Raw genomic sequence first — 23325 nt, 5'->3', positions numbered from 1 at the left:
CAGACTCTGCTGTGTCTGTTTCAAGTGACACTCACTCCATATTAGAAGGCACACCCCTGCTAACATGGAAACTGTGAGTTCCTTGCTATTGAAATATTGGACTGTGAATGTGGATTCCTTAATCAGGGAAGATTCTATAGTCTTTTTATATAATATCAATACTAGGTGCCCAATCAGGGCATAAAAACAACCTCCAAGGGAAGCCAGAGACACTGGCCCTGTGGTTGATGCAACAATCACCATGATGACCAATGCTTCAGTCACTATAATGAATACCACTCTCCTGCCTAGGGATACCACTGGGCTCAGAGAAAGACCTGTGAGTGTGCATGGTGCCATTTGTCCCATGGCTGAAGATGATTCGCCAAAAATTTATTCTCATCCTCCAACAGAAAGCAGTAAGACAATAACTGAAGCAACCGTTCTCTTGGGGACTGACACTATACCTAGATCAGAAACAACTATTACTTCAGAAGGAGACCACATTACTTCAGTAAGTGACTATATACTGGAATGTGATTTTTCAACAATTGCAAACAGTAGGCTTCCATCACCAAAGATAAGACTAGATTCAGAAGAGAATATGGAGTCCTATATTAAGTCATCAACCAATCTGGAAAAAGAAATCAACACTCTGACCAGCACAAGCTCCATGGCTAATGACTCTACTACTGAAAATGTCATTCCAGTGAAAATTGGTAATACCTCATCACCAGTCACTTCTGTTTCTTTAACAGATTTTTCCACTAGCATGGCAAAAGAAGATATTCTCTTGGATACCATTGATCCAGGAGATAAAGATGTCCCAATAATAACTTCTGAAGTCTCCGCCTCAGTAAAGAAAAGCACTTCCAGTGTTACTGACATCCCTGTCCTTCCAGCTAAGGGAGAACTTGATGTCCACAATTATAGTTCCTCAGTTAAATCCGATGTCACTGCTGATGAGGTTGTCCAGATGACTGACTCTTCTATTCCTGAGACTGAAATCACTCCAACTGCTGAAAAAAACTTCACTACTATTCCAGACATTACTACCTTTACAGAAGAGAAAATAACTAAAATTGACTTAATTCTCCCAGAAGATGACCCCAGTTCTGTGTCTAAACTAACTGAATCTGATGAGGAAAAGTTCATCACTGTGTTTGAATTTACTACCACTGCCAAAAGAGACAAAGATAATTCAGAAGATATTCTGTTACCTGATGAAGAGTCTACGGATGGAGTTGATGTTTGGATGGAGAGAGAACTTGCCAGTGAAGCAGACAACCATCCTGTTTTGCTTACTGCTATTGAATCCAGATATGACTTTGTTGTTCCTAAACCAATACCTATGAACCTCTTGGAAGATTCAGCTCCTACAATGAAAGAAGATTTGTCTGAAAATCACAGAGTGGAATCTGTAACTGAGGCTACTGAGGCCTTTTCCCAAACTACCCCTGATCTAGATAATCCAAGCCAAAAAGAAGACACTTTTACAACTGAAATGGGTGTCTTTAAACTACTGAAAGAAGAGCCAGATGAGTTCCTGATTTGAAAGCAACATAAGAGGTGCCATGTCCAATTGTGTAATAGCCTAGACATTCAGTCTTAATATATAAGAAGTGCATCCAACAAGCAAAAAAGTAATAAAAAAAGAATGTGGGCATTTAAGGCAAGTATTGGACTTAGAAAATGTAGATGCTTAGGGATAGAGATCATGCAGCAGAATATGTTATGGAAACTTACAAAACTTAACAGTACAAGAGTTCCCCTCATATCACAAAGTTTGACTAAGCTATCCAATAGTCAGAGATATTAAGAGAGCAATATAGAAAGCTCACTTTCTGCTACATTTAATGATTTATGTCATTTTAGTTAATCCTTAATTGAATAATTTACTGTGAGTTAAAGATATAAAGAGAGTAATATTAAAAGATCTAAAATGCCTATTCTAAACATATTTTTCATTAGTATGCAACTAATGATTCTCACCTTTTGAAAAATATAACTGCAATCCTCACTCATCTAAGAACTGAGGCTCTTCAGTAATTATTTTGTGCCCACATGTAAGAAACATAAGTATTGTAAAGTCAGGCAAAATTATATTTTACAAATATGTACATTTGTCAAGAACAAAATTATATGTAAAGGTATGAACCAATTTAATTTTCTTTCTTTAAAATGTCTTTCCTGAATTTTTGTCAATTTTTTTCAGGTCTTAAGCACTGATATCACACTCTTCTTATGCTTTGTTTAGCAATTCAAGGACATATATCTTCATGCTTTTCTGACACAGACTTTTGAAAGTCTGTTTTCACTTTGCTGATTCTTCAATAAATCTTGACAGCAACTGATTTACTGTGTGTAGGTGTGTTTGATATTCTAATACAGGATTCCCAAGTTAGGAGGGATGTAAGTAAAATCAACTATTTGTTGAAATAATAACTTATTCAGGACACCAAGAATAGAATTAGTCTATAGAGACTCATAATTTTATTGTATATAAAAAAAGGCAAAAGAAAAAATACTGGGTGAATAGTAAATGGTATGCACATATGGGATATGGGAGTAGTTGGGAATAATAATGATTTACACCATGGGGTAGACTATAAACTAGAATAATTATGGTAGTATGTTAAAACATAGAAACACATTTTAACAAAAATTTAGTTACATGATAAAGTGAACTTCAAAACCATGGGATGAGTTGCTTAATTAAACTTGCTTTAACAATTGAGTATTTTAGCAGAAAAATCAAGGTAGAGCATTATTTAAAACCATACTATACTCTCCCTGAGTCATTCCCCTAAATGTCACTTTCTTCAACCATGCAGTCCCCTGTATTGTCTCTCCCATCACAATGCCCCATGATACACAATATCTTGCTTTATGTAACACCCATCTATCTAATAAAAAGGTAACATGCTAATTAGACTGGGAGACCTTCCAGATGTTCTTCTGGACAAAGTCATGATGCCAGGGCCGAGGTAGAGGTGGTTAGAGGCCAAGAGGGGAGTGCAGTTGTGGGTGATCAGGCTGATGGGGGGCAGGGACTTGGGAGTAAGCAGACCAGCAGGGAGGCCAGTTGGGGGCGAGCAGGCCATCAATTGGGGTCAGTTGGAGGTGATCAGGACAGCGGCTGGGGGGCAATTTGGAGTGAGCAGGCCAGCAGGGGAGCAGTTGGGGGTGAGCAAGCTGGCACGGGGGGCAGTTGGGGATGATCAGGCCAGCAGGGCGGGGCAGTTGGGGACAAGCAGGCCAGCAGGCAGAGAGGTTAGGGGCAGAGTGGAGAGGGTGCAGGCTGGGCTGAGGGACACTCCCCCCTCCCTCCATGCACAAATTTTGTGCACAGGGCCACTGGTAATTTTTAAAAATTGTCTTTTGTATTAACTTCCTAGGGCTGAGTTAACAATTTACTGCAAACTAGATGGCTTAAAAAATATAAATAAGTTATCTTAAAATTCTGAAAGCTATAAATCTGAAATTAAGGTGTCAAAAGGGCCATATGCTCTCTGAAAGTTGAGGACAGGATCTTTCCTTGCTCCTTCCTACCTTCTAGTGGTTCCTGGCAATCCTTGACATTCTTTGGCTTATAGACTCATCACTACAATCTCCGCCTCCCTCATCACAAGGTGTTCTTTGTATGTGTCTCTGTATGCAAATTTATCTCAATTTATAAGGACACCAGTCATTGGATTAGCCCCCCTTAATCCAGTATGACTTCTTAACTTGGGTACATCTGCAAAGACCCCCATATTTGAGTAAGGTCACATCCACAAGTTCTGGGAGTTAGGACTCCGATATATTTGGTGGTGAGGGAAAAGACATAATTCAAGCCATAACATTTGTTTAATGTTTATCTTCCCTACTATATTTTATGTTTGCATAATTAATAAGATCACATAATTTATCATCAAAACCAGAACACTTTTGAAACTAAAAGGAGCCACTATAAATAATAACTCCAAATTAATAGAAATGAAATTGGCTGTCCTGAGTAACATAGCTAATCACTCCATTCTAAAGGGAAGGGATCATAACCTTCTTGTCCACTGCTCAATCTTGAGCGTTTTGAACATAATTGATACTCAATAAGCATGCTAAATGTATGAATAAATGAAACTGAATAATCATTTTATTTACTAGACTATGAATGCTCTCTGAGGAAGGATGGTATAAAATGGATACTCAGAAATGAGTATGAGTTTACCAGAACAAGAAGGGGATAACTGGTTTTAAGCAGAGGGAGGACCAGGGGCAAAGATCCAGAACATAAAAGTATTTAGTGTGCTCAATAATATTGAAGTAAGGTTAGATCTGAGAGAGAATAGTAACAGATATATCAAATTGAGACATTATAACCTTACGAAAGCAAAAATAATCAAATTGGGCCAGACCGTGTATATTAGAGTTCTCTAGAGGGGGTTGGGGGAAATGATGATACAGATAGATGATAGCTATAGATAGGTAGATAGGTGATTGATAGATAGATGATAGATAGATAGATAGATAGATAGATAGATAGATAGATAGATGATTGATAGATGATAGATAGAGATAGATAGATGATAGATAGATAATATAGAGAGGGGGGAGATTTCTTTTAAGAAATTGGCACACAGGATGAAAGTGAAGGGATGAAAAAAATTTCCATGCAAAAGGAAAAGAAAAAAAAAGCTGGAGTAGCAATACTCATATCTGACAAAATAGATTTTAAAAGCATCATGCTAAGCGAAACAAGCAAGTCAGAGAAAGATAAATATCATACAATCTCACTCATTTGTGGAATATAATGAACAACATAAATTGATGAACAAAAATAGAACCAGAGGAAGGAAAAACACTCTAGAATATAATAGAAGTAATCCTGTTATTTGCAGATTTTTAATATTTTCTACAACTTTTGTGATATCATACTACATTAGTACAGTTTTGGTAATATTATTATACTTAAAACCCTTTTATTCTTGAAATATTAATGTTTATTGCATGTAATATTATTATATGTAAGATCATTTTTTTTTAATAATTGGTGTTTATTGCATGTAACATTATCATATTTAAAATCTGTTTTCTTGAGATATTAATGTTTGTTGCATGTAACATTATATTTTATTGCTTTCTTAAAATATTAAGGTTTATTGCATGTAACATTATTATATTTAAAATCATTTTTCTTGAAATTAAAAAAAACTGGGAAAAAAAAGAAATTGGCTTATAGCCCTAACCAGTTTTGCTCAGTGGATAGAGCATTGGCCTGTGGATCTGGCCAATGGGTTCAATTCCCATCGAGGGCACATATTTTGGTTGCAGGATCCTACCTAGCCCAAGCCTGGTCAGGGCTCCTGCAGGAGGCAACCAATTGATGTGTTTCTCTCCCATTGATGTTTCTCTCTGTCTTTCCTCTCTCTTCCACTCTCCCTAAAAATCAATGGAAAAATATCCTCAGGTGAGGATTAACAACAAAAATTGGCTTATATACTTGTGGAGACAGGCAAATTCAACATCCATACCCCAAGTTGGCTGGTAGGCTATAAATTCAGATAAAAGTTAATATTATAGTCTTGAGTACAAAATCCACAGGGCAAGTCAGTAGACTGGAAACTTAGACAGGGTTTCTATGCTTTAGTCTCAAGGCAGAATTCCTCTTTTTTAGAAAATCTCAGTCTTTGTTCTTTTTTTTTTTTTTTTCTCTTTTGATTTTCAGAAAGTCTTTATTGAATGGACAAATGAATGACTATGGATGTCTTCTCTTCTAAATTGTGACTTCTGTCTACCTGGGTGTGTGCCCTTCAGACATAGAATAAGGGAGACAGAAAATGAAGGAAGACAATAATTCCAATTTAGGTTATTTCCTGAAACAACATGAGACCTGAAGTGCTTCTTCTGTGGCCTTGCTGTGGGTGTGTCTGATGCTGTGTGGCCTTTTCACGGGGTATGTCCAGTGTAATAGTTACTTACTGACACACAACCAATTACTCAAAACTCAGCGACTGGAACCAAAACAACGTATCATCCTACTTAGTGTCTGTGTGGATTGGGGGGTGGCTTAGCTGGGTAGGGCCTTTGGTGTTCTCACAACATTGCAGTTGGCTTCCCCCAGAGTGAGTGATCCACAAGAGAAAGCATGGAAAAGCTGCCATGACTGTGACCAAGTGTCATTGGTCACTGATTAGATGAATCCCATCCACATAATGAGAATTAATCTGCTTTACTTAAAGCCAACTGATTGCAAATGTTAATCACATCTATAAAATACCTCACAGCAACATCCAAACTAGTGTTTGACCAAACAGCTAGGTACCCTAACCTAGCCACGTTAACTCAAAAAATTAACTATCACATCATGTGTAGCATTTTGGGTTAAAATTTCACATAACAGTTCATATTTCCTGAGCCAGTTTCACTGGAATTAACATGGTTTTTTGTTTGTTTGTATGTTTGTTCATTTTTGTTTTGTTTTGTTTTGTTCTGTAAGAGCTAAAAGGAGTTTTATGGTAAAGTACATTGATAAAATATTGAAATAAATTTTCTGGAATATTTAAATGAGAATATGTGCATGAAGTGTTCATGGAGCTCCAGGAACGTTAGGTACTAATGCTCTGTGTAACATGGTTTGGGAAATGTTGATGTAGACAATGATCGGCATCAAAAGTTATAGGCAGGAGGTAAATATATTAATTGTGATTTAGAAAGATTATTTTGATGAAAAAGTAAAAGTTGTATTGAGAAGGTACAGAAAGCAAGAGGCAGACAAGAAATCACAGCAGGAACCAATTAGAATGATTATCAATATATTCCCATACTATCAGTGTATTATATTTATATTAACTAGAATGATAATAAAATAAGCACAAGTTCAACTACGTAACCTCCTTGACATGAAAATTTTATGTAAAAATTTGAAAGTTCAAATATTAGTTCCAATTTGTAGTTGTTCCTCGTTAAGTTGGCTGCCTCTCTAATGAGAGCAAGCATCTTGTGGTTGTAATTCTCACATTTTCTCTCATTCTATAGAATTTTTGGATTAGATATCATTTACAACAAAATCAGAAAAGGAAAGGAAGCTTATATATATTCACTTGGTCAAAAGCATCATTTATTGCCTATGTTTATGCCAGGAAATCTAGCTGATACGAATGCAAAACTGCCTAAGATAGAGTTTGCCTTACTCGCTATAATAATAAAAAATTCTGTTAACATAAATTAAACAAACTTTAAAATGTCTTGGTCCAATGGAAATGAAAAACTGAAGATAAATTTGGGTTGAAATGCTGGCTCTTGAAACTATGAGCTAATTACTTATTTATTCAAGTCTATTTCTTCATGTACAAAATCACTTTGTATGTAAAAGCACACATATCGAGGCCTGCATCTTGATCTAGATTTTAGGTTGTTCTCCTAAAAAAAAATTGTTTTAAAATATATATGAACAAATTGAAAAAACAATAACCAAGGAGACACTGTTTCCCGTGCCCTTAAATTCACCTTCAGGATAAAAAAATCTAGAGAATCTCATCTGATCTTCAATTCATCACCAGGTAAAGCAATGCCAAGATACACCATAGTCAGCAGCTAAGTTGAAAGAAAAGCATCACAAATCCAATTAACTATGTGTAAATACATAATGTTTTCCCATCTTTCTGGTGATAAAATTTTATGAAAAGTATAATTTTGACATCAAAGCAAATGTCAAACTACTACAATGTTCACACTTTGTATAGTTCAATAACTAGAACATTTCTTGTGACCAAGATAATTATTGTGGTGCACAACAGCCCTTCTTTTACAATTTATTTAAAGAATTATTATTTGTCTAGTGGTAACAGCATAATAAGGAGATATCAAAATGGCTCATTAGTCATCTTTTTCTTATTTTTGTTTTGAAAATTCAAGAAAGAATGTAACATTTGTAGCTGCCTTCCAACTACTGATGTTTAATTAAATTGAGCTCATTTTCTAATCTCTAAAATCTGATGTTTAGGAATGAAGTATTTTACCTTAAAAGCTAAAATTGAACACAAAAGACTCTACCATCTTCAAATACTCTCTGCCAGCTTAGATTCTTCAACATTTGCACTACTAGCAAGAAAAATATAATAAACAACAGTCTTAATTCTGAAAACGTTCATTAGACCTAGAGTTTGTAGTCAGCTTCACTAATTATCACTTTGTTAGTAAATTTTCAAGTGAGTCAAATGTTAAGTAATACGCCTTCTATTTTTCTGATGCACAGATAATTAGCCATGACGTTTCTGAGAAAAATGAAAGGACAAATGTCACCTTTTGAAGATTATACCACACCTTGTTTGCTTCAGGAAATAATTGAATTAGCTCAGAAGCAAATGCTAAAATAATAATAATATTTTGCTTAACAATAGAAACAAAATAGGATAAAGGAGAGAGGGGAAATCCTTTATAAGGCATGAATCACCTGCACTCTTCCAGGCTTCAGAAGCTGAGGCAAGGCTGACACTTCTGGACAAGCAGAGAGAGGATCCCTTATTACGGTATCATTTTTAAAATTTCAAAGACTTAAAATTTATTTAGCCTTTGATTAAATCCAGTTTCTAATCAGTATAATTATTATGAGATCTCAAACTCTGTTTTCCACAGACTTCTCATAGACAATGCATTTGAAAGGAAATAGCATACATTTTTAAAAAATGGAAATGCTTTAACAAAGTCATCAACCTATGAGCTTTATCTACTTTTATTAGTAAATGGTTAATACTTTTGGATATTATATTAATAAAAATAGCTTATACTCTAGAATACCAAATAGCTTTAAGGTAAATCTTTTAGATATATATCAATATTTTAGTTTTGTAATTATAAAAATGAAAATGTTTTCAGTAGCAGAAACATCTGTTGTACTAAATTATACAAGAAATCATTGGGCCTAATTTTTTAATTAATTAATGTTTCCATTTAATTTGTCTATTTTATTACAAAGGGAAGGACATATAAATATCTGAGTGTGTCTTATATTTTGCTTGAGATTGTGACCGTTTCACATGATGGAGATACACTTATTAATTTGGTTTTCTATTCTTATTCTTCAAGTATTGCGATGTGATCATTTCATCAAATAATCACTTAATGTTACATTTAGAAAAATGGGCCTCAAATAGGTTAAGTAATGTGATCAGAGTTTGACCACTAAATGAAATTCAACTCTATTATATTGATACAGTGTTTTTTCTCTTAAAATCACAAGATGTCCTACTGAATAAAGTCATTGTTAAAACATATTAATTTTCCATCGATTATGTTGTGGCTATCATATTTTTATATTGCAACTTAAACATTGGAAAAGCAGTACATTTGAAGTTGAGATTTTATAAGCATAAATAATTAGTTATTGATTCCACTACTTAGCTACTTTTCTTGCAAAATAATGAAGAAAAAAATAGCCCTAGCTGGTGTGCTTCAGTAGATAGAGCATCAGCCTGCGGACTGAAAGGTCCTGGGTTTGATTCCAGTCAAGGGCACATGCCCAGGTTGTGGGCTTGATCCACAGTAGGGGGTGTCCAGGAGGCTGCCAATCAATGATTCTCTCTCATCATTGATGTTTCTATCTCTCTCTCCCTCTCCCTTCCTCTCTGAAATCAATAAAATATTTTTTAAAAAAAATAATAATTGTATAGTAACTGCAATTAAGGAGACTTCGGTTTGGTTTGGTTTGGTTTGGTTTGGTTTGGTTTGGTTTGGTTTGGTTTTTTGTGTGTTTTTTTGTTTGTTTCTTTCTTTCATTTCCTTTGGGTAAAAGAATCCAGCAGTAATGATTATATCAAAAGAGTTGAGCAGAAATGTTAAATTTCTAAAAGTTACTCATAAACAATGAAAATAACACTGATGACAAGATCAATAAAATAATTCATATTTCTAACTATACACATTTTAAGTTGTAACTTCATGTTTAAAAGTTTCTGCCTAGTGTTTATATGTTTAAATTATTAAATCAACAAAAACACCACAAAAAAAGTTTTTATTAATGTTTCTCACTACCTTTGATCGGCTTTTTATTAAAAATTATTTCTCCAAAGTGATTGATCTTTATGGAATAAACAAACAAGTTTATGCCACAGGCTTTTTTCTTCTGCGGTGGTTTCATTTCTGCGGGCTTCTTCTCAGCGGCTGGTTTCTTAATAAGCTACAGCCTTTTCCCACCAACAGCTTCTGCTTTGTAAGGCCAACAGCCTCCTTGCCTTTCTTCACGACCATAGGCTTCTTGCCTGGAACCCCTTCTCATCTGATTTGGCTTCTACCGCTGCTGCTGCTTTATCTTCCTGGAGCTTGTGGTTCTAGGCCTGGTGAAGAATAGTGCTGCAATGCATGGTCTTTGCATATGGGTTTAGTTTCAACATGATTCTTGGGTTTTCCAGTGGATTCTTCTTCAGGACTCAGTGAAGAATCTTCTTGGGTGGTGCTCGAGGACTCTTTGGAACTCTGGGCTTTTTAAGATTCTGCTAAGGTCTGTCCTGAGCACCTATGCATGCGAAGGTTGTAGTTACTCTTGAGGGAGGCAGCTTTCTGCCAAGTGCCATAGAAATTATCCAACTTATGGAAAGCACTTTCAGATACAGCTCACAACCCACCAGGAAAAAGTTTCAAAATGTTCATTTTGCTTACATTAAGCCAAGTATTTCCAGGGATGTTCTGAAGGCTTTGATAATACCATTGTCCTCATTAAAGATGACACAAGGTCCCTTATACTGGATATGATGACAGTTTCTTGTTTTGCCTTTGCCAGTTCTCATTCGCTGAGAGGCATAGACCTTGTTGATACCATTCCAGGTCTTAAGTTTCTTAAGAAGCAAAAACGGCCTCCTTGGTTTTCTTATAACCTTCAATTTTAGCTTCAACCATAAAAAGACATTCAGGAACTTCCTCAATATGATGATCATCTTTAGACGTGAACAGTGCAGGGAAGGCCGAGGCATCCAGGGCAGAGCCAATGGCAGGTCACTTCTGTGTGTTGTTCACGCTGCGGTGCCAATGGCACCAGGTTTTGGTTGGTGTAAATGTGTGTCCTCCACAACACATACTTCCAAAAGTACCCTGGCGAGAATGAGGAGTGCCACCACCTCAAACTCTGAGAATTTGAGCTCACAGTACTGCCAGCAGCCCAAGACTCAGCACTGGTTTGATGACCTGCCAATTCACTGACAGCATAGGGCTGTCTAGTGTTTTTGCACAAGTTGGCATGAACAAAGTTCACAATATCCGGTTGAATGGGAGCCTTAAACACAACAGGCAAAATGATTCCCCCTTTTCAGAGTACCCTGATGTCAGTGGATGAACACAAGCCATGGTGTGGAGAGGAGAAGGCCACACTCCTCTACCTGGTGGCTCCCATAGAAAGAGCCATGAAAATGTTAATAACAGAAAATCCACACATAAATAATCATATCACACATTTTAATTTTTGCTTATGTTTTTCTGTCCTTATCTATTTGGATAATTGACATACAATGTGGTATTAAACTTTCTTATTATTACACATGAAGACTATGTCGAAATTTGAAATTTTTTTTCAAATTTTTGAAAAAATTTCATGATAGTCTTCATGATTATCAGTATTCATATTTTTCATTATAATGTTTCTCCTTTGGTTAAAATTCATCAAATACAAAATGATACTGCTTTTATTTTCCCACCACCATGAAGCACCTTCTGTTGCCTACTTCTAGAAGACCCTAAGACAAGATGAAGGCTCTGGTTTTGATTGCAATCATCTCGACTTTCACTACCTGCTTCTTGGTAAATATTAGCTATCCTACATATGTTTATTTTCTTATTTAGTTCTTAATCATAAAGTGTAAAATTAATTTATTGTTTTATGTTAATGTAGGTTTATACTGCACACACACACATTGTTTTATTTTTGCCAAAGACCTTAATTTAACTTTCTCATGATCTTTTGTCGACCTTGGGATGCAATCAATAATTTTCTTTTATTTCTTTCCACATATTTATAGTTTCTAGAATTCCAAACATTTATAATTAGGACATTATAATGTCATGATTTTAAATTATATGTTCTGAGTAATACCTCTGCTATAGTATATCTTTATATTCCCCAAAAGAAAGACATTGTGAAGAAAGTTGATTATAAGAAACACTATAAAATAAACTTGAAACCATATAAAGGATTTAACATAGATAAAATAAATTCAGAAAATCTAGATATGATATGTAATTTCCCATGAAGAGCATATGTTTGGTATCCTCAAACATTTTTAGATTTGTTTGCCTACCACCTGCACCTAAATTACATTATCTAAAGGATAAATTATATTGTCTAAGGCTCATTGCTGTAAACATAATCCATCATTATTTGGTGAACTGGCAATGTCTTAAGGGCTCTGCTAACTGTGAGAACTGCCTCTTCCCCCATTATCTCATGCTAAAATGTAGTAAGGAGGATTTTCATCCAATGAAAATCCCTATTCTAGAGCTCTTCGGATCACTCATGTTTCTCTCCCACAAAAGGCAGTCTGGTTTTTCCTTACACCAATTCATAACGCAGTTGGTTCCAAATGATCTCCAGGGTTGGCACCTGAATAAATAGTAGTTAGTATGATATGAGAAGCCAAATCTAGCACTACCAGGAAACTGCAAACTAGTTCAACACATCCGTAAGAATGAGAAGGGAGAGAAACCCTTCTGCTTAAACATCTCCAGAAAAAAACTGATCGTCCTTATATCGTGTACTGTGCACACTTTAAACTGATAGGTCACACCCATTTTATTAAGACACTCAAAATTCTAAAATTGTATTCAATTCCATTCACCCTAACCCAACCACATTTTATCCTCATAAATAATTTATAATCATTGTAACATGTGATTTATAATTTTGTAACATATATGAATTCTTCCTTTCATTTTAGTCAGCTGCTCCACATAAGAAAAAATTCCACAAAGAAGTAAGTTTTATCTATATTTCTGATTAATCTTTTTGCATTTTCATTTATAATCATAAGTCATTTATGTCTCAAAAGTTGATAAGGTACAATATCTGTATTTTACTTGTTTTTATTCCTGACCTAAAAAAATGAGAGAGCCAGAGTCACCCAATGGGAATAGTTCTGTTAGCACCAAAGCCTTGCCTTCAGTTGCTGGCCTCTTAGATATGTATTGATCTGCAATGGGAGTAGGACAGTTTAGCACATAAAAAGCAAAGTTTACCCAGCCTTCAGTACAAAAAAAAGATCTACATCTATTCAATGTAAATGTCTTTCTTTTTATAAATACGAGAGGTCCAGTGCATAAAATTGATGCACGGGTAGGGTCCCTAGGCCTCACCAGTGATCAGGGCTGATTGGGGCCTTCCTTCCCCCCCAGCTGCCAGCTGCCAGCCAGGGTTCCTTCATTCTGCGCTGCCCCCTAGTGGTCAGCACATATCATAGCAAGTGGTCAAACTCCCAAAGGGACAATTTTCATATTAGCCTTTTATTATATAGGATTAATGGCTTTTTAATGAGGAACATTTCCTATGATCCCACAAGATGTTAAAATTAGTTTATTTTCTCAAAATTCAGAATTATCTAGACTTTTCAAAATTACAAATCTCTGTTTCCACTCTCTGACATTTCTAATTGGCATAACCCTTACTCCGTTTCACAATGGAAGTAGAATAGGATGTGTTACCTGAAAATATTTGTCACGTCATCCTGTTATATACCCCTGCTCTTTCTTTTTCCTGTCCAAGACAAGTACTCAAATGAATCCTTAAAAAACAAACAATAAGTTATCCTGCTTCTTTCTGTTGTTATTGTTGTTATTACTCTACCATTATTTTACTTCTAATACAATGGAATAGATATTGTCTAGGTGTAGTAACCCAAATTGTGCTGATATTTAGAAAAAAGAATAATTCTAAACAATCTTAAAGTTTATGACAATTTTGGCAAATTATTTCTGCTTCATTTTAAAGTCAAGTATCTGACTCTTTCTAGAACTTCTCAATTTTATAACTACTGTTTTATAAAAAGGCAGGAGGAATATCCTATTTAAAATCCCAGGATTAACTTCTGCCAGTGAAGACAAATTAAAAGACCAGGGTTTAAATGGACATTCTAATGGAATGTCATGTTAAAAGTCCAAGTAACTAAAGCGAATTGAAATTGTCCATGGCATTGCTAAAATGCACTGACTAATCTAGGGCACTTCTATCTTTTAGCATCTATGATTCTGTGCAAATGAGTCAGCCACATGGATTCATGGAATGGTCTGTCAATCTCATATTTAGGGGGACTATGAAAAGAGACCAATGCCAAACTTCTACAGTCTCCTTTTATTCTCTTTATTGAGAGTAGTAAAATGCATTATGCTTTTTTCCAGGTTGGAAATTAGAACAGCATATCGCCAAAAGTTCTCTGTGAAACACTGAAACTCTTGTATGGAGAAATGCTAGATAGATAAATAAATAAATAAATAAATAAATAAATAAATAACACTTCCTTGGCAAATATTGGGAAATATTGCATATCATCCAATAAGTGCTGGAGTAAAGAAATGTTTACTTTACCTACACATGTTTCCATAGTTATTTGACTACTAATTTGTTTTAATACCATGCATTTATAGGACACATTTTTGGAAAATCCTATCTAATAATCGAGAAACATGGTAATTAGCCGTACCTCTGCTACCCTTCCCATTGGCTAATCAGGGCGATATGCAAATTAACTGCCAGCCAAGATGGCGGCCAGCAGCCAGGCAGCTTGAAGCTAACAGGAGGTTTGCTTACTTCAGTGACAGAGGAAGCCAACGTTCCCCTCCTACGGCTGCCAGCCTCTGAGATTACAGTTTGAAACATTGTTACAAATATAGAAGCTAAACAAAACCCCAGAAACCTGCTTTCAGCCAGCCGGGATCTCAGAGCTGAAGTTGAAACAGTGTTTCGATTATAGAACCCAAACAAACCAGATATCTGCTTTCAGCAGCCGAGGCCTTAGAGCTGGAGCCAAGCCTCAGAGCTAAAGCTGGCCCAGAATAAAAAAAAAAAAGAAAAAAAAGGAGCGGTTGGGAGCTTCAGTCACCCGCCAGCCTGAAAACAGCCCTCAGCCCCTCACCCAGACTGGCCAGGCACCCCAGTGGGGACCCCACCCTGAAGGGGGTGTGACCAGCTGCAAATAGCCATCATCCCCTCATCCAGATTGGCCAGGCACCCCAGTGGGGCCCCCCACCCTGAAGGGGGTGTGACCAGCTGCAAACAGCCATCATCCCCTCATCCAGGTTGGCCAGGCACCCCAGTGGGGATCCCCACCCTGATCCAGGACACCCTTCAGGGCAAACCAGCCAGTCCCCACCCATGCACCAGGCCTCTATCCTATATAGTAAAAGGGTAATATGCCTCCCAGCACCTGGATCAGCAGAGCCATGAGGCCTCCCAGTACCGGGATCAGCATGACAGGGGGCAGCGACCAAACCCCCTGATAGCCCTGTGGCTCTGTGTGTGACAGGGGGCGGGGCCACAACCTCCCTATCCACCCTGCTCTGATCGTGACAGGGGAAGGCGCCCCAACCCCCTGATCAGCCCTGCTCTGTGCCTGATAGGGGGGAGCTCCCCAATCCCCTGATCGCCCTGAGGCTCTGTGTGTGACAGGGTGCAGTCCCCTTACCCCCTGATCGGCCCTGCTCTGTGTGTGACAGGGTGTGGCGCCCCAACCCCCCCCCCCCCCCACGGGCCCTGCTCTATGTGTGATGGGGTAGAGCCATAACCTCCCCATCGGCCCTGCCCTGAGTGTGACAGTGGCAGCACCCCAACCCCCTGATTGGCCCTGCTCTGTGGGTGATAGAGGGCAGTGCCCCAACCCCCTGATCCGCCCTGCTCTGTGTGTGACAGGGGGTGGTGCCCCAACTCCCCTATTGGCCCTACTCTGTGCGTGACAGAGGGGAGCTCCCCAACCCCCTGATCGACCCTGCTCTGTGTGTGACAGGGGGGAGCTCCCCAACCCCCTGATCGACCCTGCTCTGTGCGTGACAGGGTATGGAGCCCCAATCCCCCTGATGGGCCCTGCTCTGTGAGTGACAGGGGGCAGCGCCCCAACCCCCTGATCGGCCCTGCTGTTTGCGTGACAGGGTACAGAGCCCCAACCCTCTTGATGTGCCCTGCTCTGTGCATGACAGTGATAGCACCCCAACCCCCTGATCGGCCCTGCTCTGTGTGTGACGGGGTGGTGCTGCAACCTCCCCATTGACCCTGCCTTGCGTGTGACAGGGGGCGGTGCCCCAACCCCCCAATCGGCCCCACCCTGAGCGTGACTAGGGGTGGCATCGCAACCTCCCAATCCGCCCTGCTCTGTGCATGATAGGGGGCGGCGCCCAACTCCCCAATCGGCCCTGCTCTGAGCCCGACCAGGGGCTGCACCTAGGGATCGGGCCTGCCCTCTGCCACCTGGGAGCAGGCCTAAGCCAGCAGGTCATTATCTCCCGAGGGGTCCCAGACGGCGAGAGAGCACAGGCCGGGCTGAGGGACCCCCCTCTCCCCCGCCCCAAGTGCACAAATTTTTGTGTACCGGGCCTCTAGTCTATAATAAAATGATTAGCCTTTGAGAAGAGCAGAGAAAAGCTTACTTCATATTTCATTAAATGTCACAATTCAAAACCTTTTTCTTGGTGGGTACACCCTTTAAATTACTTATGGAATGAAGTTGGAATATTTACAAAGATTTAAGTGATAATATAGAAACATAGTTAAAGCCTGATTTCAGGCTAGTTTATGCATCTCATCTGTATGAAAACAAGTGTTCTGTATTCTCTCTCACAAGTCTAGTGAAAGCTCCGAAGAGCATTTTAATTTATCTAAAGAAAAACTTCTTAAGAAATTACTAAACTACTTGGGAAAATTTGGACCATCTCCTGGAACTCCTGATTGCCACCATGGTTATCCTGAATCCCACAGAGGCCACAACAGCTACCATCCCCACTACTGCCCTCGCTCACATGAGAACACTGTAACCCTCAGTTCTCAAGCACCAGGAACCACTTCTAGTGCTCCTCCAACTGTAGTTCCCACCACTGCCACCACTGTTTCCACCAGAGCCGCTTCCACTGTCCCTGCCAGCAAAACTACAGGCGTGGCATCCAGCACCATGGCTCCCAGCGCCCTCCAACCGGAGGGCACCATCAAGGCTGTAGTGCCAGGCACAGCCCTGGCTGAAGCAACTGACTCTACTGCTGAGAACCAGCAAACAGAGCTTCAGTAAATTCTCCAACCACCTAAGATTATACATGTACCAAAATACAAAAGACAAAGGCAAACCGAGGTAAACAATATTTTCCAAACTATTTTCTGACTAAATGAGTGACTTGAAAAACTGTCTAAATACTAAAGACCAGGTTGTTTGTTTTTTGCCACATCAAAGAGAAAAGTAAACAACTCATTTCTAACTCTGCAAAGAATGAGAAGCTTTTATTCCTCTTTCATTTTAAGAACTAAATGTGATCTCCTTGAATGGATAGGGTTATACCTATAAAGCCACTGATGGCAGATTCCTACAAAAGAAAGAAACAAAACAATTTTAGGCCAGTCAGTGTGGTTCAGTGGAGTAAAGAAATGTTTACTTTACCTAAACATGTTTCCATAGTTATTTGACTACTAATTTTTTTTCCAATACCCTGCATTTATAGGACACATTTTGGGAAAATCTATAACAAAATCATTAGGCTTTGAGAAGAGCAGAGAAAAGCTTACTTCATATTTCACTAAATGTCAGTGAAATGAGTGTTGACCTATAAACCAAGAGGTCACAGTTCTATTCCTGGTCAGGCTACATGCCTAGGTTGTAGGCTTGATCCCCAGTAGGGGACATGCAGGAAGCAGCCAATCAATGATTCTCATCATTGATGTTTCTATCTCTCTCCCTTTCCCTTCCTCTCTCTGAAATCAATACAAACATTTTTTTAAAATGTTCAACAACTGTGTATATTTTGACCTTAATTAAGTTCCCAATGCTGAAATATGTTTTGTTTTCTTGAAATAAAAAAGGTCTCAGTAAATAAAACTTAGTTTTTACTTGACAGTTTATTAAATCCCACCAAGTGTGCATTTAGCACAGAGGAATACTCCCCTCACTCTTTCAGGACCTATAACCTCTAATAAGGCAGAAAAGGATAAAATATTTCAGCAAATATTACAACGAGACTTGAGAATAGAGATATAAGCTAAATCGTAAGCAGATAGAAGAGTCCTCTTGCTATGAACATTGATTAAACACACACATCATGATATAACATTCTTAAGAATATTGAAGAAATAGAAGAATATCAAATATTGTTCTTATTTCTAAATATAGTTACTCCTAATTATGAATAAGTGAGAATTCTTCCAATTATCTATAACTAGAGGCCTGGTGCATGGATCGTGCACTGGTGGGGTCCCTTAGGATGGCCTGGGGGGATTGGGCCAAAACCAACTCTCTGACAACCCCCCAGGAGTCCCAGATTGCGAGAGGGCGCAGGCCAGGCCAAGGGACCCCATCAGTGCACGATCAGGGCTGGCGAGGGACCATAGGAGGGCTCCAGGGCGTGTCTGGCCTATCTTGCCCAGACCCAATTGGTCAGACCCCAGCAGCAATCTAACCTACCAGTGAGAGCATCTGCCCCCTGGTGGTCAGTGCACATCATAGCAACTGGTCAAACAGTCAAACGGTTAGACACTTAACATATTAGGTTTTTATTATATAGGATTAAACTGGACTTCCTTCTGGACAAAGCCAGGACTGTGAGGGAAGCCTGGGTCCTGGGTGCCAGAGGGAAGCTGGTGCCAGCAGCCAGGGGAAGGAAGGCCTACTCTAGCACAAATTTCATGCATCGGAACTCTAGTATATTAAAAAACCGCAATGATAGATGCCAATTGTGGAACACTTAGAAAGGTTCTGATGCTGTCATTGCACTAAATGCCCCTTGTACTGAATCTCATTTAATACCCATAGCAACCCTGTAAAGCAAATATCATTGTCTCCTTTTTAGAGATGGGAAAATTGATGTTATGAGAATTTATGTGACATTCCAAAAGACCCCAAAGTATAAATGGTAGACCAGTCTTCACACACATCTATTAACTCCAAGGTCCCAGCTTCTAATGTCCTACCCAGTATTTGGCTATTTTAAAACAATTGGAGAAGGAGGAGCCTATGTATTCTTAATTAATGATTTGTGGTGTTTTGTTTTCTTTTTACAGGTCATGAAAAACTGAATATTGATGTATTTGTCATCACCTTCTCTCACCATTTTGGTTTTAACAAAAACATAGAGAAATACACAAAAATAAAGGGATGAAAGTTCTTGTTACTCCTTTAGTTTTGCTATACTGTAAAGAATTTCAAAGATAATTTATGCATTTGATCACATGTATATTGGTCTCTTCTTGATTTCTCTGTAGAGTAACAGCAATATTATTGGCACCTTCACTCTTTCAGATGACTCTGTAACCCACACAGTACTTGTCCAGGAAATAATAAATATATATATATATATAAATGCTTCCAAAGCAAAAATGCCAAAATTGTTTGAAGTATCTCCATCTAACATCATGTTAAAATATCATAAACATTAGAAATAGACTTTGTTTTAATATAAAATGAATTTAGTATAATCAAATAATTACATATATATGATTTTAATAAAGCATAATTCTACATATTCAGATATGTATCTATAAAATTGCCAACATAATAAAAGTTACAAAGAAGTGGTGCCAATACACCCCTACCTTCAAAGAGATCATAGTCTAGAAGGACACATTTTCAAAAAAAAAAAAATAGAATAAATAAGTTAAATTTCTACCCATCTACAGATATTCTTTTCCTGAATATTTTAAATACTATTCTTTCATCTAAATAAATATAGTCTCCAAAGATTATTCTGCTGAAATTTTGTACCATCTTCATGAATCACTTCATCCAAAAATATATTAATCAATTTCTAGTTGATAAATTAATTCATTCAAGTGATTTAGAAAATAAAATTACATAGATCTGAAAGAGGAAACAGAATGATACAAATATAAAAACTCAATCACTATTCCTCAAATATTTAAGTGGCAAAGATAAAAACAAGACAATTAACTAAATAACTAAGGAACCTTTAGTAAATATTATATGCAAAGGCACAAACAATAATAAACAAACAAATGAGAAAGATATTCTTCAGGGAGAGCAAACATAGAAAACTAAAATATATAAACTATAAGAGACACAGATAATCACAAAATCTTAGTACAGAAGAGTTGAGAGCAAATTTACTAACTAAAAGATACAACTTAATTGTGAAGAAATAAGAATTAAAGGTCAAGGATGCACATAACCATACTTAGGGCCATAAAAAATTATTCCAGTATGTACTATGAAATTTCACAGAAGATATAAAAAAGGAGTGATTTCAACATGCAGAAAATTGGTAGGAGGCCCACTGCTAAGTAAAAATACAGCAAATGCATGGAGGTAAGAGAGCACTTGGCATTCATATTCATATTCACATCCTCCAGACAGGCACTAAGTGTAACACTAAGCCAGGACTGCAATGCTGGGAATAGGATAAACTACATACCACACTTGCAAGTGGCTCTTAATCCCATGAAACATAAGTTGTCCATGAATATCAGACTTTCCTGGAAAAATGGATATGAGAACAGAAGGTAATAATCATATTAACAACAACCAGGATTAAGAGTTTGGACTATTTCTATAGAAAGGAAAATCAATAAAGGTTTAACCACAGAAGATTATTATGAACTATGCCTTAAAAATAATGAAAGAATTTGATTTCTTACATGTGCCAAATTCTGTTCTAAGAAGTTCACATATAATTATTTAACACTCACCATAAACCTATAATTTCCATCATTACTGACACTCTAGGCAGCGGTTCTCAACCTGTGGGTCGCGACCCCTTTGAGGGTCAAACAGCCCTTTCACAGGGGTTGCCTAAATACATCCTGCATATCAGATATTTACATTACGATTCATAACAGTAGCAAAATTACAGTTATGAAGTAGCAACAAAAATAATTTTATGGTTGGGGGTCACCACAACATGAGGAACTGTATTAAAGGGTCGTGGCATTAGGAAGGTTGAGAATCACTGCCTAGAGATAGGAAAACTGAGGTTCATGGAGGTTAACCAACCACCCAAGGACACATAGTAGGTAAATGAAGAGCAGGCATTCAACCTGGCTGGTGTAGCCCATAATATTTACTTTTCCCAACAAAAATGCCCAGGACACCTAGAATGTAAAAACAAACAAAAGAGATCCAGAGACATAGAAGCATGGAACAGACTGTCGAATTTCAGAGGGAAAGTGGGGGTGGGTGGGAAGAGATTAACCAAAGAATTTATATGCATCTAATCTAATAAAAGAGAAACACGCAAATTGACCGCACCTCCCCTATGCCCCAAGCCACGCCCACCAGCCAATCAGAGCAACTATGTGCAAATTAACCCTACAAAGATGGTGGCCGGCAGCCATGGAGCTGGAGCAAGCAGGAGGCTTGGTTGCCCTGGCGATGGAGGAAGACAAGCTTCCCGCCTGCCCTGGCAGGCTGTGGCCTCCGCTCAAGGCAACAATGTTTCAATTATAGAAGATAAATAAATCCCAGATACCTGCTTCCAGCCATCCTCCACTGGGAGCTTGGGTGGCTGGGGGCCGTGGCCAGCCTGCAAACAGCCCTCAGCCCCTCACCCAGGATGGCCACACCCTCATGGGGTGAGAGTCCCCACTGGGGGCCTTGGCCAGCCTGCAAACAGCCATCAGCCCCTCATCCAGACTGGCCAGGCACCCCAGCAGGACCCCCCACCCTGAAGGGGATGTGACCAGCCTGAAAATGGCCCTCAGCCCCTCACCCAGGCTGGCCAGGCACCCCAGTGGGGACCCCAAGCTGAAGGGGCTGTGGCCAACCGGAAAACAGCCATGAGCCCTCACCCAGACTGGCCAGGCACCCCAGCGGGACCCCCATCCTGAAGGGACTGTGGCCAGCCTGGGTGAGGGGCTGATGGCTGTTTGCAGGCTGGCCAAACCCCCCAGCAGGGACCCTCACCCCATGGGGTTGTGGCCAGCCTGGGTGAGGGGCTGAAGGCTGTTTTCAGGCTGGCCACACCCCCTTCAGGGTGGGGAGTTCTCACTGGGGTGCCTGGCCAGCCTGGGTGAGGGGCTGAGGGCTGTTTGCAGGCTGGTCAAGCCCCCCAGTGGGGACCCTCACCCCTTGGCGGTGTGCCCAACCTGGATGAGGGGCTGAGGGCTGTTTTCAGGCTGGCCACAGCTCCTTCAGGGTTGGCGTCCCTACTTCGGTGCCTGGCCTGCCAGGGTGAGGGGCTGATGGCTGTTTTCAGGCTGGCCACGCCCCTCGGCAACCCAAGCTCCCAGCCTGTCCTTTTTTTTTTTCAGCAGGTATCTGGGATTTATTTATCTTCTATAATTGAACTTTGTAGCCTTGAGCGGAGCCCAGGTCCAGCCAGGGCAGGCGGGAAGCTTGGCTTCCTCCATCACCAGAGGCAACCCAAGCCTCCTGCTCACTCCAGCATCTTTTTGACAGAGTGACGGAGTGATGGTAATTTGCATATTACTCTTTTATTAGATAGGATAGAAGAGAGAAAAGTGGAAGGAAAAAGAGTAGAGAAAGAGGAGGATTGGGGGGGGGGGGGGTTAGAGCAGAATTGGAGGGAGAAAATCAGAAAGAAGAGTGAGAAAGGTTGAACAAGAGAAAAATATTCTTAGACCAGAAGAAAGAAAAGACAAAAACAGACAAGGAGCAATCAGAGATGAGAGAACCAAGAAACTTTTCAAAAAAGTCAAGAAGATAAAAAGGTTTAAAAATGTTTAACCACTTTAAAAAAGAGAGAAAAGAAAAAAATAAGAATAACAGCACGTGAATGACACAATGTTTGAAAATAAGAAACTCAATAATTGTCCAAATTATAAAAACTTAAGGGGTAAAAAGTGAGATAGCAACAAAAGAGGTTTTCAGTTAAAGAGACCAAAAAGAGACAGGTTGATGGCTTGAGAAGGTAATGCAATCAAGAGTATTTTTTTTTTTAGGAAAAATGAATTAGAATTTATATTCCACTGAAAATGAGAAGTGAATATTTCATTTTGAAAAGGTGATAATTAATAAAACTGCATCCCAGAGAAAGCAAAGGGAATTAGACTTTCAAAGAAGATTGCTTCTTTACAAGAAATAAATGGACCCTCTGAAGTAGAAGGTATGGATTCTCCCTCAACCTTCCATCTCAGGAAAATGAAGTGGGTTTGTCAACCTCTTGGCTGCTGCTTCCCAACTGTGGTAGATGGTGCTGCTTTTCCCAATCATTTGCTTCCACCGCCCTTATCAAAAG

The 23325-nt window shown here is 38.9% G+C and overlaps 1 protein-coding gene and 1 pseudogene across 1 annotated transcript; one reads left to right on the top strand and one right to left on the bottom strand.

The window, feature by feature from the left end:
- Window positions 1-343: 343 nt before the first annotated feature.
- On the top strand, window positions 344-1534 carry CABS1 (calcium binding protein, spermatid associated 1). Its single transcript, XM_070409999.1, has one exon. It carries the CDS (start codon window positions 347-349, stop codon window positions 1532-1534), a length of 1188 nt encoding a protein of 395 aa, XP_070266100.1. The 5' UTR covers window positions 344-346.
- An 8439-nt stretch (window positions 1535-9973) lies between these two features.
- LOC138994091 (large ribosomal subunit protein uL4 pseudogene) lies at window positions 9974-11295 on the bottom strand (annotated as a pseudogene).
- Between the last annotated feature and the right edge of the window lie 12030 nt (window positions 11296-23325).

The sequence above is a fragment of the Myotis yumanensis genome, unplaced genomic scaffold, assembly GCF_028538775.1.
Source record: "Myotis yumanensis isolate MYYU_CA2020_CCGP unplaced genomic scaffold, mMyoYum1.0.hap1 SCAF_1, whole genome shotgun sequence".
Classification (NCBI taxonomy): Eukaryota; Metazoa; Chordata; class Mammalia; order Chiroptera; family Vespertilionidae; genus Myotis; species Myotis yumanensis.
This window is presented reverse-complemented; position numbering and strand designations above follow the sequence as displayed.

What these genes read in the sequence shown, in the direction of transcription:
- CABS1 (XM_070409999.1), top strand. Translation starts at nt 347, where the DNA reads ATGGCTGAAGATGATTCGCCAAAAATTTATTCTCATCCTCCAACAGAA.